The sequence below is a fragment of the Aptenodytes forsteri genome, unplaced genomic scaffold (genome assembly GCF_000699145.1).
Source record: "Aptenodytes forsteri isolate BGI_AS27 unplaced genomic scaffold, ASM69914v1 Scaffold2, whole genome shotgun sequence".
NCBI lineage: Eukaryota > Metazoa > Chordata > Aves > Sphenisciformes > Spheniscidae > Aptenodytes > Aptenodytes forsteri.
This window is the reverse complement of record NW_008795695.1, coordinates 17,365,327-17,383,157: the sequence shown is the minus strand read 5'-3', so window position 1 is coordinate 17,383,157 and position 17,831 is coordinate 17,365,327. Positions and strand designations below refer to the sequence as shown.

Sequence of the window (17,831 nt, the reverse complement as noted above, 5' to 3'; positions counted from 1 at the left end):
CCATGGTAAGTACACTCACTATCCTGAGCCTCTATGTGAGTCGGCCACCAGCAAAGTTCAAACTGGACTAGCCAGCATTTAGGATGAGGCCTGAGTGCCAGGTACTGGAGAGACTAAGACCAGTCACTGGAGAGAACAGTGTTTTGCGTGGGTGGTTGGGTGTCAGCTGCTACCTACTATCAAGTCAGACTAGCCAGCAAGTAGCAGGAGGACCAGCATCCAGAAAGACCCAAGGTCTGAGCCAGTGACTGGATAAGGAGCCCAGGAGCCAGACACAAATACTGGAGAAACTTAAAAGTCCATGCTAATACTCAAAAGATCTGGGCGGGATGCTAGTGCATCAATAGAGTGAGGGGGGTGTGTGTGTACCTCCAGCGCAGTTCAATCCTCATCAGCCAAACACCAGCAACTGCACCAGTCTGCCCATGCTGTTCATATTTACATGAGTGCTGATTGTTTTTATGGGTGTGCCGCTAAAGGCACTGCTCTCTGGGTTGATCTGAGTGGTTGGCTACGTTTGTACTCTGTGTGTGTGTGTGTGCCTCTGCTGGTCTGTCTGCAGGACTAGCTGCTCAGCCTGGCTGCTGGGCGGGCAGAGGAAGCCCCTGGCTCAAATTCGGCTCCAGCAGAAGGGGAAAGAGAATCCTTTGTGGTCCCAAAGCCCGCTGGATTCTTACCTCTCATAGTTTGAGGTTCACATTGGTTTTAAGCATACTAAGCCTTTCACTACATCATAGACCCTCTTAAATTTTAAACCTCCTTATTCAGCAAGATTTTTTTCTGCTACTGGCAACAATTTTGGATCTAGCTATTATGTATACTGCTAAACTAAAGGCCAGCCAGCACTGACTCCACCAAGAAATAGAAAATAAATATCTGCATGCCCAGCACACTCTGACAGCTTTCCTAACCAATTCAAACAACTAGTCCTGAGGACTTAGTGACTAAACTGAAAAAAAAAAAACCCCAAACCAACTTTCCTTTCTATTCCTTGCTGACTGCAATTCAGATTGAGATTTCATGCAATTCCAACTGAGGTTGCAGTGTAAGAACATTTTTGGAAAGCAACAGAAACATGTATCTATCAAAGGGTTGTCAAATAGAATTATGGGTAGAGAAGGTAGACAACAGAATTCATAGAGCTCTGGAAAATGTATAGAAGCAAGGTTAATTGCTTGGCAGGATAATTATGGAATTATTTGTTTGTATAAGTTTGACTTGTGCGATTGGGTTTTACACAAATACAAGATAAAAAAAGAGACACTCCTGTGTAACATACCAGGATCTGTGCTACATTACACGAAATTCCAAAAGAGACTCCAGGCACATCCCTGCTGTTCACAGTCCCTCAATATAGCAGTCACACAGAGTACCAAGGGTTTGCAAAAAAGTCTTACAGTTGTTTTCTAAATACCTGTGCCCAGTGACTCCTCACACTGTCACTGGAGCCTGGACTTCTAAGAACACCTGATGTTACTTTGGATGAGAAAAAAAGTGTCAGAGCAGGGATCATCACACTGAAATAGAGATACAAAAAGCTTAACACTTGGAAAATAAAGCTTCTAAAACGAACCTGAAGTACACAATGCTTCTGCAGGCCAGTTAAATCAAATTCTGATTAAGAAAAATCTTAAGGGTTCACTGACTTTAAAGCATGAGCCACTATACTGAGAAGAATTGTGTTACTGCTGTGGGTAAAAATTGTTGTTTAGCTACTGAATGCATGCTATATATAGAAATTGACTTTCCCTTAGCTTTTGTCTTATATTTGTGACCCATTCTTCATTGACCAAAAGAAAAAAGAAAAAAAAAAATCAATTAAAACATTTTACAAAAAAGCTCTAGAAAAACTCAGTGTAGGAAAAAAATGAACATTAACTTCACACTGTAATTATCAAGCACTCTTAAGGCATAAAACTTGAAGGTTGAAAGCTCAGTTTCAATACTGCCTTCTAGCATTTATGCTTTAAAATAAAATCTGTGCCCCAGACAGTTACTTAATAAGATAAGTTTAAATTGTCTCTTCTCTCCTGGACAGAATATAGTAATTAAAACAAAAAAAGACATTAAAATTCAAACCATCTAGCTCTTCTTCCCCTCAACCCCTCAGACCACCTTGTGAAAAAAAACAAATTTTATCATGATCTTCCATCTCCAAAAGTTCTTACACAAAAGGTTCAATTTCTTTCCTACACATACCTCCTAATTTAAAAATACAATATGTTAAGGTAGTGTTTTCAAGAACTCTAGAATTGTTTTCTGCCTCTTCTTTAGGAAAAAAAGATCTATGTAATTCTTCCATCTTTCCATACATTTCACTGTAATTTCCATAAATTTCCTGTTTGTTTCTTTTTTAGTTTTCTGTACACTTTTACCGAAGTTAGACATAGATCTCCAACACTCCTTAATGCTTTGTGAAACTCAACAGCTGGATAGACAAGGAAAGTCAACTTAGAAACTTCAATGAAGAAACGCTACAGCAGACTCAACAGTTGTAGTTCTTAATCAGGAAATGACTAGCTAGTTTAGGGAAGGGGGGAAACTTAGTCTTTAGTGTATATTTGGGGTGCAGCGTGGACGTGGAAGGGTCTTGCACAGATTAATTCATGGGAGACAGAGACATGCTGTGATTATTCCAAGAGCAGAGGAGGACAGGAAAAATGGATGTAAGACAGAAGTCTAGCAAATCAAGCTGCTTTAGTTCTGCTCCTCAAGAAACAACTGCTTGATACTGCTGGCAATTTCCCCACTCTGCATGTGTGGCTGGAAACAAAAGATTAGCGCAGATAATTTTTTATAGCCAATTTAGAGCTAGACGTAGATTTACTGATTAATTTATAGGATGAAACAAATCTGTGTCTCTGGAGTTTTCACTGGGTTTATTACCCAAACAGGTGAAGACTAGAAGCAAGAACCAGGAAAAGGGGAGGGGAGGAGGTAAGTAGTTCTGTCTTATTCAAGGACACATTCTGGCTCCATCTTGTCCATCCACAGCTGTTATCAAATAGATTAGCAGCAATATGCTATTCTAAGTCAGAATTAATCATCTTTTCATTTTCTAGCTCTATTGAAATAAAAGGAGATAATTTCTTATCAAGTTCTAAAACACAGCAGCTATTTTTAAATAGCAAAATAGGCTAAGACAATGTGAAATAACAGCCTCCCCTGAGGCTGATTTACATAGTTTAAATGCTCTGAAGTGCTATACTCTGGATGTTCAGTAACAAATCATGAGATTCTGATGAAACCCACTGCATGGCCTAGCTTAAATCTGTGAGGCAATTAGAGCTTGAAAATCTGTTTTCCATGATAACTCCACATGGGAAGTCTTATGTGGATTTGCATGAGACTATGCAAAAGACGGGTTTCTGATGTCTTTCCTTCTTTTATTTGCATCCTGAATATCTTTTTTCCTCTCTCGCCTTTTGCAACATCAGGAGAGCTTGCTGAAGTAGATAAATCACTTTCTTGCATAGTCAAGGGAATGCACTGTTCTACTCCTTCAATTCAAGGGATTGTTTTTTAAAAGAACAGTAACAGACTTTCTGCTTATTCTTACAGTGCTGCTTTTCACTTCGTTAACTTTAAGTTATGCCACTAAAACAGTTGCCTGGATTTGCAAAAACACGTAAAGGCCTGGATTTGCAAAAACACATAAAGATGTGTCCACACCATATAATTTGTAAAGAAAGTAAAACTCAAGGGAAAAAAGAGTGCATATAACAGGCCCTATAAATATATATAAAATATGGCTTTAAAACATTCCAGAAAAGTACACCAAAAATCTTTACGTTTTATCATTCATTGTACCAGAATATTTCACAGTTTTGATGTACCAAGCACACCTGTTTCAGTGCTGAAAAGCATATCATTCATTAACACTATAATTCCCACTGCCTGTAATTAGGCTTTCCTGTAAGAATATTTTTGAGCACAGATTCCCCAACTATTCATTCACACAGTCAGTTTGCAGGAGTGCCTTAAAATGTGACACAAAAGTGTCCCTACTGATGACTGATTTTCACCACCTGAGGAAAGTCTTAGATGTGCTGTGGCTTTAGAGAGCTCTCCAAGGTTTCCCATGCTGACAGTAGAGACAACCTGCACTCAAGAATGCCACCAGCTGGCATGCATTGACTTTGTCAGCTTATCTCTCTGGAGATAAATATGGCTTAGACTGCATCACTCGTGTTGCCATGTCATGTCCCAGTACTGACACCCTCTTTAAAAAAGCATGCTTCTGTCAGCTATAACATGAGAACACTACTCCTTTGTAATGGTTTCACCTGGTTGAGAGGTAAGCCAGGGTGATTCAGCAATCATGAAACTGCCATGTACATGGAGGAGGAAGGGGTCCCATGCCTGATATGCAGGAAATTCTGTTTAAACATGAGAACAAACTTTTTCCTGGGGTGGTGGTGAAACACTGGGACAGGTTACCCGGAGAAGTTGTGGAGTCTCCATCTGCGGAGATATTCAAAAACCAACTGGGCATGGTCCAGCTCTAGTTGACCATGCTGTGAGTAGGGGGCTGGACTCGGTGATCTCCAGAGGTCTCTTCCAACCTCAGTAATTCTGTGAAATCATAAACCTCACCTCACCTCGCCTTCCCTTCCACTGGAAATTTCACAAAGCAAATCTGCATCTGCACAAGCTTCTGAGTGCCATGATGGCACTTCAGAGATAACAGAACAAGGAAAAACGCTAGCTGAAGGTTTAAACAAGGCAACAGTCATACAGATAGGCCAAAGATGGCCAAGAAGGAAAGTCGTTCTGTGTTGCATACACTGTGTTCAAGAAGGCTCCTATTTTGTGGTGAGCATAAACAATCATTTCTTCAAAAGCATATGTAATCTTCAGAGTAGCAGTTCACCTGCCTATGATGCAAAGCCTAATTAGGTGCAGCACAGCATGACAGTTTTGGATTGATTTTACCGAGAAAATTGGTAAGGTGTTAGAAAATACCTAAGCCTTGCAAGATAAGAAAGGTAAAAACATAGACAGAATGGCAGTAGCAGCTCAAGGACTCAGTAAGAAACTACTGAAATGAAAAGATATAAAAACTCTATGAAAATAAAGCAGAGAATCAGAAGGTGGCAACTCAGCAACATCATGGATCATCCCATTCCAAGAAGCAGTGGAGGCTGACCCATTCCCAAAGGACTGATGACAACCTGGGCAGCAAAGATACATCCCGTGTTTCACTGGGAATACTGACCATATTAATACCTAGCCTAGCAGCATGTTAGTCCTAGTTATCTACTGCACGTATTAGCCAATAAAACAAAGCTGTGTATTCTAAAATTGCATAAATCCTGCTTGGAAAGTCTCTGTGCACAGCAAAAGATGCCCACACCAAAAGTGATCCAGTGAGGAAGGAATCTCATAACCCCAAAGTGGAGGACAGGTAGGTCTCTCACTCAAAGGACAATTCCAGTGAAGATGGTATCACAATATTCTCATGAAGCTCCTGGTTGACAGACCACCAACTCTATGGGACCTCCATCAGGCAGGGACAATCCACCAATCTACAATGGGATACGGCCTGTCAGTAAACCTTTCTCTGACAGACTGGTGCTGAGGACACATGGCCCATAAATTTTTCTGCTAGGTATGCAACAATCAGTAACTCTCCATCTACATGCAGTCTGCTATCAGCCAGCCACTGTCATATATTCATAGTAACAGCAGAACTGGAGCTAAACCTGCCTTTGTGCACTGAATTGATCCAGGAGTTAATCCTGGACCCCTCCCAGGGAGCCAGCCCTAACAGCATCTCAGGAGCAGGAACAGAAGAAGCAGCAGGGTAAAAAATGGGGACACTAAAAGGCAAAACCTGATCTACCAAATTGTGTCCTTTCCCAAAAAAGAGAGACAGTAGAGTAGAAAGAAAAGATGAGTTGCAGTCCTCTGAGCTGAATGTACCCACACCTTGAGGAACAGTACCAGTGGGAGCCACTGATGGTTGACTTCAGAAGACTGCCTGCCTGCTCCTTGCCTTCATTCCTTTCTGACCTCATTCCTTCTCCATCTGTGACAAAACCAACCTACCAGTCCCATGGTCCTAGACATGAAGAGTCAGACAGATGTCTGACACCTACCTGCAAAGCCTTCTGCATAAATGGTACCCAGTCTTGAAACAGTTAACATACCCATGACACAGCATGTTGTAGAGCTATTTGGTCGGTAAAAGGGCCAGCAGGGGAAGAGAAAACTCAAACCAACAACCTCAACCCTAAGTTTCAGAGCAGCCCAGGTACAATTCAAACTGCTCTACCTAGTTTTACATAATTTTCAAATTGTCTTCCTAAATTAGGTGCTCAAATTCAGTATTATTTATTGTGGCCATTACACAATAAGAAAGTCGTCTCTCTACATCCAAGTTTAAAATCTTCCTCACAAATAAATCCAGACTAGAAGTTATTTACACTATCTAGAAGATGTTCAAGAAAATCTAAATCAAGAATCATGAACTTTGTGTTTCCATATGCTAGCCTCTGCATCATGGGCATTAGAGGTCACTCTCACTGACAGAGGCAGCTTTTGACTTGATACTAGGCTGTGTACTTCCTGAATGAACCTTGTGTTGCACAAGTAATTAATGTACCACAGCTTATGAACTACTCATGAGAACAGTACATCTGTTGAACAGTTTTGCTCAGAAAAGTGAAACTTGATAGTTTCAAAAGGTGAAAATTCAGAGAAGGCAATAACATTAATGAAAGAAAATCAAAACTAAAGAAAAGTAGCAAAAGTTCATCACAAAGAAGGAAGACTTGAATAGATAAAACAGGAAAATACTTAGACTAAGGAAGTTCAAAGGAAATCTGGCACCTGAATCCTCCAGCATTTCAATGGAACTCTAATTCCTTCAGTTTCCCTGTGAAAATGTGTGCCAAAAAGAAGGAAATGTTGAATCTAAAACCCTGAAAAGAAGGAAAACACTTTTTTTTTAAGCGAATCTCCTAATTATCCTAACATTTAATTTTGGTTTGCAGTGAGGTCTCAGTGTGTGTGTCTGTGGTCCTTCTTCTCCAGTTAATTTCATTCTTAATAACTGTTCCTGAAAATAAAAATAGGATAATGTTGCGTACGTACCTGGTTGCTCAGTCTTTTTATTGCTTGAATGTCCCTTTCCTACAGAATCCATTATATGAATATTGACTACTTCCTGACACAACCTCTGATGTAAGTTATAAAGTGTAAAATTATTTCTGCTTGTTGTGAGTGACCAAACCACGGTCACAGAATGCAGTTAAAACATGGAGGAGGAAAGAGAGCTTAACATTTTCCAACATCTTTTCAAAATAGTCTGCTAGAATGGAGAACTATTTCTCACAGCTCTTTTTCTAGCTCTTCAAGTCATTTTGTGATAATGAAAGCATTATAAAAGAGACAGAGACAGAGTCTTCCTGGGAACTAAGACAACCAGGAAAATCAAGTATGTTAGTTTCGTTGTTTTTCAGTTTTTGAAAGCAATCACAAGAGAAAACAGATTGTGCATGCAGAATTCTGAAACAAAAAAGCAGATACAAGTATAGAATTCAAGAATGAAGCCTTAAAATCTAACATTTTAGGGAAATGGCCTGAGGACCTGAACAAAATTTATGCCATTTCTTAGGTGAAATTAGTTTAAAAGCCAAATTATCCATAATCATAGTGGACGGTACATTACATAAAAAGTACGCTAAAATGCTTTCTCAAATAGTGTTGAATAAAATATAGAACTATAATAGTAACATGCTTCCAAAGTGCATACACAGAATTTTAATATCTCAAATTTGATTGCTATCAAAGTGGTTTAACACTGCAGGCAGCTTTTTGGAAAATGTCTCCCTAACAGTTCATACATTTATCAAATACATTTTATCTTTCCTTCCTAAGTGCTTGGGAGAGTTAATAAATACATGTATTTTACACTAAAGCAAAGTTAGAAGGCAAAATTAAATAGCTAATCATAGAGACCTCAGTAAAAAGGGAAAAGAGATGAACACGGAACAGGTGACATGACAGCTTTAAAATATAGAAGCTTCTAAATATAAAACTTGTGCTGAAATGTGGAGAAAGATATGTAAAAAATGAGGTTCAGCTAACTGCCCTGTTTACTGTTCTTGGTTGATACTACACCAAGTCGTTCACAACAGACAGGCTTATTGACCACCTGGAACATCAGCTAAGCCATAAAATGCAATGACTGGAAGTTGAATGCAAAATGAGATCACAGCTTCAGTATTAGGACCGGGTGAAGTAATGCAGTCTGTGTTACTGGGAAACAGTACCAGGCAGTCCGGAAGACTTATGTTGCTACTGTGAAGCCAAGGCAGGAAAAAAGGATAGTCTACCGTGAGTAACAATTTCACAGCATGGCTAGTATTTTGGCTTTTTTGTAAAAGTATGATGAAAAAATGATTCCAAGATTCTCAGCCTATCTCACTATTTCTGAATTTCTCCCTTCGGTTTTTAGAGTCAGTGAGGAAAAAACAAGTAATTAATTAGCAGCAATTAGCAGCACAGGTTTTCCACAAGCATAAATGTTGCTCATAAAATGATCGAGCAATCATATTCCAGCAAGTCTACTAAGAAGAATATTTGGTTCCAACACGTTTTCAAAGTATTCTTTCTTCATTATAGGGAACAGTGGTAAAGCAGTAACACCTGCACCTAATCCACACTTCATCTACTGTTAAGAGTAGGGAAAAAGAATTACAGAGTCTTTCCATAAAAATTATTCTTAACATGATTCCGCTGTCCCTGACTTGTGAGTGAGACTAGGTGCAAGAAAAAGCATGCACTCACCGGTCTTATGGCCTCCCAACAAGGGAAATTAGGCCGCAGAATCCTCAGGGCAAAAGTTTTACATCATGAAAATATTTAAGATATAAAAGAATAAGTAGTGGAAAGTACAATTTATAAAGATTGCTTTGCTGCTCTAATATTTCTGTCAAGTGATTGCTCTGTCAGTTTTACTATGCACATGAATTGGATTGTTTTGGACAGACTGCTTCTGTGAAAAAAATAAATATAGTCTCATGACAGCAGTGACAGCTTTTATATATGCCTGTGTAGAATGTACACATAGAAAATGATATGATGTCCAGATCAATTTTTACATCTTCTTTTTCTTCTAAACCCTTCTTTCTGTATCACCCAGAAGTATTGTTGAGGCATAGTAAGCTTCAAGGAGAGAATACAGAAACAGTTCCTTGCTGGGAACAGCAAGGTCTGCAACATCCTTTACAAAATAAAGGTGTGGCAAGTACATCTTCAGGAAAATCACAGTATATGGCGAATTTTTGAATGAAACTGAAAACAAGCCACCCTCCTTTCATTTTTCTAACTCAGGTCTTTAATTTGAGATAGATACCATTTCTTCAAGGAATATGGTATGGCTTACTCCGATATCTATATTAACATGAAACGGATGCTCACACATACATTTGTGTGGGATACTAGCAATGAAAATTATTTTCTTTGGTAAATAAGATACGAATAATTTCTCTGTGTGTTTTGAAATTAGAAAGCATATCTGAGAAGTAATCTATAGAAATAATTATTAGGAAAAATACTTAAATATTTTGTGTAAATACAGAAATTTACCTATCTCCTATAATTCCTATATATTCCACACCTATATTTATGTGGATTTAATCTCTTAATTCAAAGCCTTTCCTAGGAATACATCAAGACTGCATTACTATATGGGCTCATTTACCCTTTTTATATCACACTTGTAGCACTTATTATGAGGTCAGGTTGCATCCTTCTTGTTTCTTTTACACATAATCATCACTTTGATGTTGCACATGACATTTGTGCTTTGATGGTAAGACATTATTTATAAAGGAAATCATATTTCAAAAGTCCAAGAAAATCATTGCAGGGGTAAGGAAAAAATAACTGTCAAAAAATGAACAATACACACTTCAGAGGAACTTTACTGGACGCATCTCTGATTATTACTTACTTATTTAATTTAAGTAAAACAAACAAACTTCATTGACATGGGGCTAATTCTTTTTTCCACAACAAGCCAGATTCAACAGATCAACTGATGAGTTGCACTCATCAAAACACCAAGTTTTATACACACTCTAGATTTCAGGGGACATAAAAGATCACACCTTGTAAAAAATCCAAAGTAGAACTCAAGAAATTACATACCTTGTGGTTGTTTAAGCAGAAGATGGAAAACAGATTCCTTACTGGTAGACAAGGATCGGACAGATGCACTGAGATGACAACTGGGCTGCCCTGATCTAAGCTTTCAGAAATGAGATGACAACTGGGCCTCTCCTGATCTAAAAAAAAAAAAAAATTTAAAAAAGCATTCAGGGAAACTCATTTAGAAGTCAAAATTGATTGAACAATTTCCCTAATAAAACAGCTTAATAGACAGAGGTTTTAAAAAATACATTCTCAAATGGAAACGCATGGGCCTTTTTTTTTTCCCCTTTGCTTAAAGGTTCTCTCAGTATTTTCCTCATTGTGATCACGAAAAGTATAGATATAATATGGAGATCTTCTTAAATAGAATTAAAATAAAATAACACACCATCAAGAAAACCTGAAGTTTAAAATGTTTTCAGTTAAATAACATCTAGGGATTACAAAAAAAACTGTTTTCTAGATTAAAAAAATCAAATGGCCAAGAAAACCCATGGTGATAACGAAACATGTAAGAGAAAGCTTGAGAGAAGCGGGTTCAGGACCAGCAGTACTGCAACAGTAGCAGACAAGAATTGCTTTCTTGATGACAAGTTACCATATCAACTTACAGATTACTTCATAGAGACAGAGAATTTAGACATTATTTTGATTGTTTTCACTGATTACTGTCAATGTTGTGGATAAATGAAAAACTAGACAGGAAAAACTTGTTTGAAGTCCAATTTTATAAACGGGTTTTGGAGCTGTTCAAGCAGCCAAAGGTGCCTTGCTAAAAGAATTGACACTTGCAGGAAATGCCTTGTAGGAAATACATCTAGCAGTTAACTCCAAGAATCTGAGCCCAATAGATAGACTATATCTGAATAATATGTCATATTAAAGGGTAGTAGCACTGAATGATGAACTGCTGATGGGAAGATATGATACACGGGAATGCATCAAACAGCAGGGGAAGACTGTCATTTGGGGTTACGGAACAAAGTTAAAATAGCTTTAAGAAACAGAACAATGAGCAAAGATGTTCAGGAAGGCAAAGAAAAGCTCTCCGGCAAATATCAAACTTCTTGCTTCCTGTGAGAAGAGAAACAGCCTCAAAATCATTTTACCTCAGGAACAAAGTTTCAGGTTTTGGAAACCAGCTTAGAGGTTTAAAATGAAATTTGCAATCTATAGGGAAATACTTAAAGAATTGAAGGGCTCTTTCCAAATATTAAAAGATGGGTGCATAAGAAAAGCCTACACACCCATTTTAATATAGCAATAAAGCAACTACATTGCCATCTTTCTTGACCTGAGATACTGCAATGGCAGAAACGAGGCTATTATGAAAGCTTTCCCTATCGTGCTAATTATTCTGAAGGAATTCTTTTCTATTGTTTTGTCCGTGATGCAAGCAAGCTGAATACCCTACTAGAAGAGTTTTTGAAAGTTTAAAATATCTGTTACTTATTTTTTCTTTATATCTGTCTTACATATTCAGCTAAAAAGTAATTTTCACAGAACTAGCTAACTAATCTCTGGAAATCTTTTTTTTTTCCCTCTGGAAAATAATTTCACTGTATAAAATTAAAAGCACCAGGTTATGCTTCATGATGTTTCAAAAATGTATTTATCAGTTCAGAAGTGCATTTATATTTTGCACATTATCTTTTTAATTGGTAGCTAACATCACTGTTTGAATTATGCCAAAAACAGCACACTGTGATGTTAGCACTTTTATTCTAAACTGATTATCCACATTCAAAACTGATTTGAAAATAATAGATTTCTTCACATTTGTATTACTTCATTCTAACACTGACTTAAATATATGCAATAATACTTATGTCCAATGTATTTTGCCTGAAAGAAAAATGTTAGTAGCAGACTTGCCTTTGAGTATTTAGTTCAGTTACATAATAAAGTCAGAGAAAGCAGGTTGAAAACATTTTGCAGTGCACATTTAAAAAGTGGCAATCCTAGTCTGGAAATCTTTGTATGGAAGAAGACATGGCCAAGCTACTGTGCATGCAAACTTATCTTGGAAATAAGGTAAGTTTTAATAATCAACAATATGAGACAGCTATTTTAATATGACTGTGCACACACCCTTACCAAAAACAATCTTATCCACTGCCACAGATACCAGTTTTGATAACACAGATAACACTGGATTCCAGAGAGGAACGAATTTACCTCCCTTAGCCGATTCCTAATTACCTCTGTAGCTTTAATCTTTCATTTGATCATGGCCCTTCAAACTTTGACATGAATATCCTCTAAAAAACAATTGCACTTTTTTCCTGAAACTTCAGAATACATTTGGCCCATTGAAACATGAAATTAAATTATCCATGGCAACCAAAATAAAGCATTATAGGTATTAACGAACCACTAATACTTAGGGACAATTCTTATACAGGTGAACTCTGTGGGGTCTGGTTTACGATGGAGATTTCAGTAGTACCAATTATTTATATCAGTTTAGTTGCTTCCATAAAGTCCTAGTAGAAATATTATATAGTGGTATTTACAGAAGAGCAGTAACATTCAACTTGAAACAGCTGAACTAGTACAAATGGTCGCTAAACCACCTGTAACAAGAGTTTGCATACTTTGTAGTTCTGATCATTGTCTCATATTGGGGAAGATTACCTGCTGTCAAACATTACTCCCATGAATATTCTTAATGTAGCTATGAATGCTTATGTGAATAAGAGCTGCACATTGAAGCCACAGATATGTATCGAAATCCTAGGAAGAAAACTAACTGCTATTAAATTCAGTAAGAAAACACCAAGTTTTAGGAGGTCCAAGATTTCATCCCTTCATCACAAATTATCAGATGGTGGGTAGTTTTACTTGCTCTATAATTATCCAAAATAAAAAACTGTGCTACAATATCAGTCAAAATTCACAGAAAGAAACATTTCTGAGGAATAATACTCTTGGGTTTGACAAAGCTTCAGAAATGCAAATGACAGCTTCAGAAATGGTCCAGATATGACAATTCCCAATTAACTTCTATTTTAATTCCTGAACTATGCAATTCTAAACATAATTTCACATCTATCTAGGGCAGAAACTGCCTATGGAATGTTACTTGAAAACAAGATACAGTAACTTCTGTGATCTTTAAAGCATTAAGTAAATCTATAAATGTTGATGTTTATTGCTTGTACACTTTAATTGAGATGCCCTATTTTCATTGTTGCCACTTTTAATTCTCTTAAGAAGTGGCACATGGTCTGAAACACAATTTGTAAAGATCAAGATCAATCAAACATTTCATTCTGCCTTCTGACGTGCTACTTGCTGTCGATTTCCCCATTCTGCCCTCTCTCTGGCCTCCAATAGCACCAGCAAGGAGCGTGACAAGTCCAGTGCAAGATTAAATAAAGACAGGCATTCCAGTAACTTGCTTTAATGCTAAAATATCAGCTAAGAGGTTTCAAAATGATAGTAGCTTGGGTTTTATATTACTAAACCTACAGTTTTAAGTGCTGTTCTCAGAGATGGATTCAAAAACTTCTGTGAATTTGAGTTACCTGCTGACAGGGACATTTCTACTCTTTAGATTAACATTTTTCAGGAAAAAACAGGTTTTAAGAACGACTAGGCTGTCACTTTTTAAGGAATAAATTAAGACTACTTTCTATTTCAGACTAAACTGTTTGTGTTTAACTAATACAGATGGAAGGTTACTATTGTTATGTCTGAAGTAATATTACTGTCATTCCTAATTAGCTTGTACTTTCCCAAGTGTGTTCTTGCACTGCTACCAGAGTTCCTAGGACAAAAATAGGCTCTTCATGTCAAAACACATTACAGTAAAGTGTAGATCATCACAACATGGGTAAGAGATATGGTCTTCTCCATAACTTAGGACTGTAAATGGTCTTGAAATAATGTTCAGTTTTGGATGTCTCATTAACAAACTGATACAAGCAGAATAAACAGGTTAAAAAAAAGGGAAATTTGTTGAAGAGTAAGTTCAGAACTACCAAAGTTCAGTTCTTGGTAGGAAAGAAAGTGTACTAGAAGTAATGTATTCATACTAGGATAACTTTCTCACCAGACTGATTAGCCTTGTAGGATGGCAAATTCATTCTTAATGTTGAAAAAAACCAAGTCAATTAGCTTTTACTGTACACTGGGCTAACATATCTGCATTGCTATGGTATATACAATATCAAAGTTAGCATATTAAAATACTACTTGCTTCCTTTCCAGGTAAACTATGTCTTGAGAACTTGAAAGTTCAACTAAATATACAGGCCATTAAGAAAATTATTTCCCAGGATATGTAAGGGCCAGAAATATTAAGCTGAACTTGTGCATCCATAACTTTGCTTATAAGACTAGATTTCTCTTCCTCTGGAAAGAACGAAAAAGGAATTACAGTAAATTTTCCTACAGAGAGCAAATCATAGCATGCACAACCACGTCTAAAGACAGCTTGAATGCATAATTCAACTATCTTATTGTGATTAAAAACAAGCAAACATTATTTACAGGTCACCAGGAGCAAATTAATTAGAAAATTAACATGACATATTAAACTGATTAAAAAATTCCAGACAGCTTTTAAGGGACAGGTATGGTTTTACTTCCATAAAGATCACAGTACAAAATTTATTTTTTCAAAGAAAACTTTTCATAATTCCACAGATCACAGAAACATTAGATCATTCATGTCAGGGGTCTACTGATGTGTAAAGAATGTGTAAAGAAAAATGAAGACTTAAAACTTCTGATGCAGAAAAACCAACCTCAGTCTTTCACTGTCTAAGCCAGTTGCCTCTCCACTGTATTACTGAAAATCTCCCTGGGACAAGTTAATGCTCTATAGTTAGAAAGATGACTATGTTTTCACTAAAATACTTAAACAGTGCAGGTTCTGCTAATATTTCTCAGAACACTAGGTTCTGAGAAATCACAATTCACTAGGTTTTAGTACCAATATTTAAGCTCTATAAATAATTTCTGATGAAATTGCATTGTGGGTAAATTTGATTGTTCTTTTCCCTTACTTTGTGAATAGCACATTAGATTAGCTTTTTTATAAATAATACTTAGTAGTATTAGAGTACTAAACTGTGCTATCTGGCACTAGATTTATGGTCAACAAGCCAAGCAGTTTGCTTCTCATAATTGGTCTTGTTGTACAAACCAAAATACCAGCTTGCACTTTACACTAGAATAAAGCACACTGCACTCCATGAGGTGCAATGGGAACCTTCATACCACGCGTGTGACACACACCTACACTTCAAGAGATTATATAATCAGTTACTTCCTGGTCAAATAGGGTGGGTTGCACAGCTAGTAATTCACAGTGCTTCTGCAAGTGTCTGAGCTAAGATAAGCACAAAGGGTAGATGGAATGAGAGGGGAAAATACAAAGGTTTAACATTTTAGAAGGAAAATTACATTACTAATAATGTAAAAGTTTACTGTATCTTCAGCTGCTCCAGGAATGATGAGTTGACAAACAAGAGCGATTAAAAGAAGAGGTATACCAACAATTTATCAAGGTACCTCTGGACTGAAGCTCTACCATTCATCATGTCAGCCGCTTCCCCTAATTGACATTGCACTCTCTGTCATCATCCATGTCATTAATAAAGGTCTTGAATAGTATGGGCCCCAGTGCTGACCCCTGGGGTACTACACTCATTACCAGCCAGCAGTTCACTGTCAAGATGTTGATCACTATCATTTGAGACAAATAGTTCAGCCAAACTTTTAACCCACTCAGCAGTCTGTTCATCAAGCCTAGATTTCCTTAACTTCCAAACAAGAATGCTACAGGAAACAGTGACAAAAGTCTTACTAAATGATGGTATATTACATCCACGGCTCCTCCCTCATTTGCATAATCACTCATTTCCATATAGAAGGCAATCACGTTAGTCAATCATGATTTGCACTTAACAAATCCATTTGACTGCTCCTGATTACCTTCTTGACCTTCATGTGCTTGGAAATGGACTGCAAGAGGATGTGCGATTCATGGGCTACACAGACCGCAAAAGGATATGTCCAATGATCGTACCAGCGCTGAGGTGAGGCTGATCAACCTACCACTCTGTCAGTCTTCCTTCTACCATTTTTAAAAGACGGAAATAACATAGCTTTTTCCCGGTCAACAGAAACATCTCCTGATCAGCATGAATTTTCATAGAGAACCACAGCCTCACAATCACGTTGGCCAACTCTTTTATCACACTCTGAATTTCATCTGGACTTGTGGATCTGAATGCATCCATCTGCTCTAAGAAGTCCACAGCCTGTTGCTCCCCTGTGAGCTGCCCATCTCCCTTTCAAACCAAGTCAGTACACGCTGCTTTGGGAGCAAGTTTTGCTTGCAAAGACTAAGGCAAAAAAAAGCATTGAGCACTTCAGCCTTTTCTGCATTGTCTGTAACTAGTTGATTCCCCCCCATCCATCAATGGACTTATCTGCATTTTCTCTAAGCCTCCTTATGCAACTAGCATACCTTTAGAACCCCTTCTTGTGAGCCTATTAGTCTTCACACCCGATGGGCTTTGGCCTTCCTGAATTTTTTGCTAAGTATGCTCATGGTACTTTTATATTCGCCTTTTGTTACCTCTTATTCCTTCCTCATCTAGGTGTAGTACAGGGAATACATTATTGCCACTGCTAGTAACAGGCTATGGGGCTTTATATTAAGTCAACAGTGCAAAGCATCAGGGACTTGTCACACCTTGTTTGGACTTGAGCTATTTTAGCTGTAACAGCACATTGCTGAAGTGCCAACTGTTGCCTTATTTGTTTTTCAGCTTCAGCGTAGTGACGTATAATTTTGTGGTATTACCCTAAAGAAATCATACAATTTATGGTAAAGACCTAACAAAATGAAGGGGTCATTGTGGAACTAAACCTGGGGACCAATAAGAAAGCAAGTGTAGCAACAGACCCTTTTGGAAACATGTAAAAATAACACCAAGTAGATCCAAGACTGAGAAGGAAGAAACTGGCATTTTATCAACATTTCCTTCCCAGTGAAGAACCTAGGATTTGATGACTCTCTGATAATTTACTGTGAAGAAATACAAGGTAGATATGAGAAGATTTGTATATATCAGTTAGCAGCAATTAGTATTAATTGGGTAATTTGGACTAAAAGTATTAGTGGTCAGGGCCCTGAGTTCAGTGACGTATGCTAATTTATCTGTCCAGCCAATAACCATCCTTCTCTGAAATTCTCTGTAACCTCTTCTCCACACACAAGGCTGTAGCTGCCTGTTTTCAAGATCTGCTCTGATATAGTGCAGCTGTATAATCTGGTGTCAGACTTCTGTGAAAACAGCTAAGTTGTGAGTGAGTAGCATCTGGGGCCTCCTCCCGCTGGCTTGAGTTGCATTTAAACTCAGGCTCCTGCTGTTGGTCCTTGCCCAAGGTATGTCCTAGGTATGCTGTCTCTGGCCATACACTGTCACTGACTGTCTTCATGACTGTGATCACGTTGCAGCCTTGCAACTGGCCTGGAATTGCTGTTCTTCCCGTTTTTCCTGTTTGCTGCCCAAGTTCTATGCAAATGTATGCACAAATATTTGAGGAAAGAATGCCCACAGAACCTTCTAGTCTCCTTCAATCTGTTCGATGTTTCCTTGGCTGTACAGGGAGTATAGATCCATGTGTTCGCTATATGAATGAAC

The 17,831-nt window shown here is 37.7% G+C and overlaps 1 protein-coding gene across 1 annotated transcript in view; it reads right to left on the bottom strand.

Moving 5' to 3' along the window:
* CFAP47 (cilia and flagella associated protein 47) overlaps nucleotides 1-17,831 on the bottom strand; it is a 382,585-nt gene that overhangs the window by 62,066 nt on the left and 302,688 nt on the right. Inside the window, 2 exon segments of the mRNA XM_019473044.1 lie at nucleotides 10,162-10,251; nucleotides 13,214-13,219. Coding sequence (XP_019328589.1) covers nucleotides 10,162-10,251; nucleotides 13,214-13,219 — 96 coding nt within the window.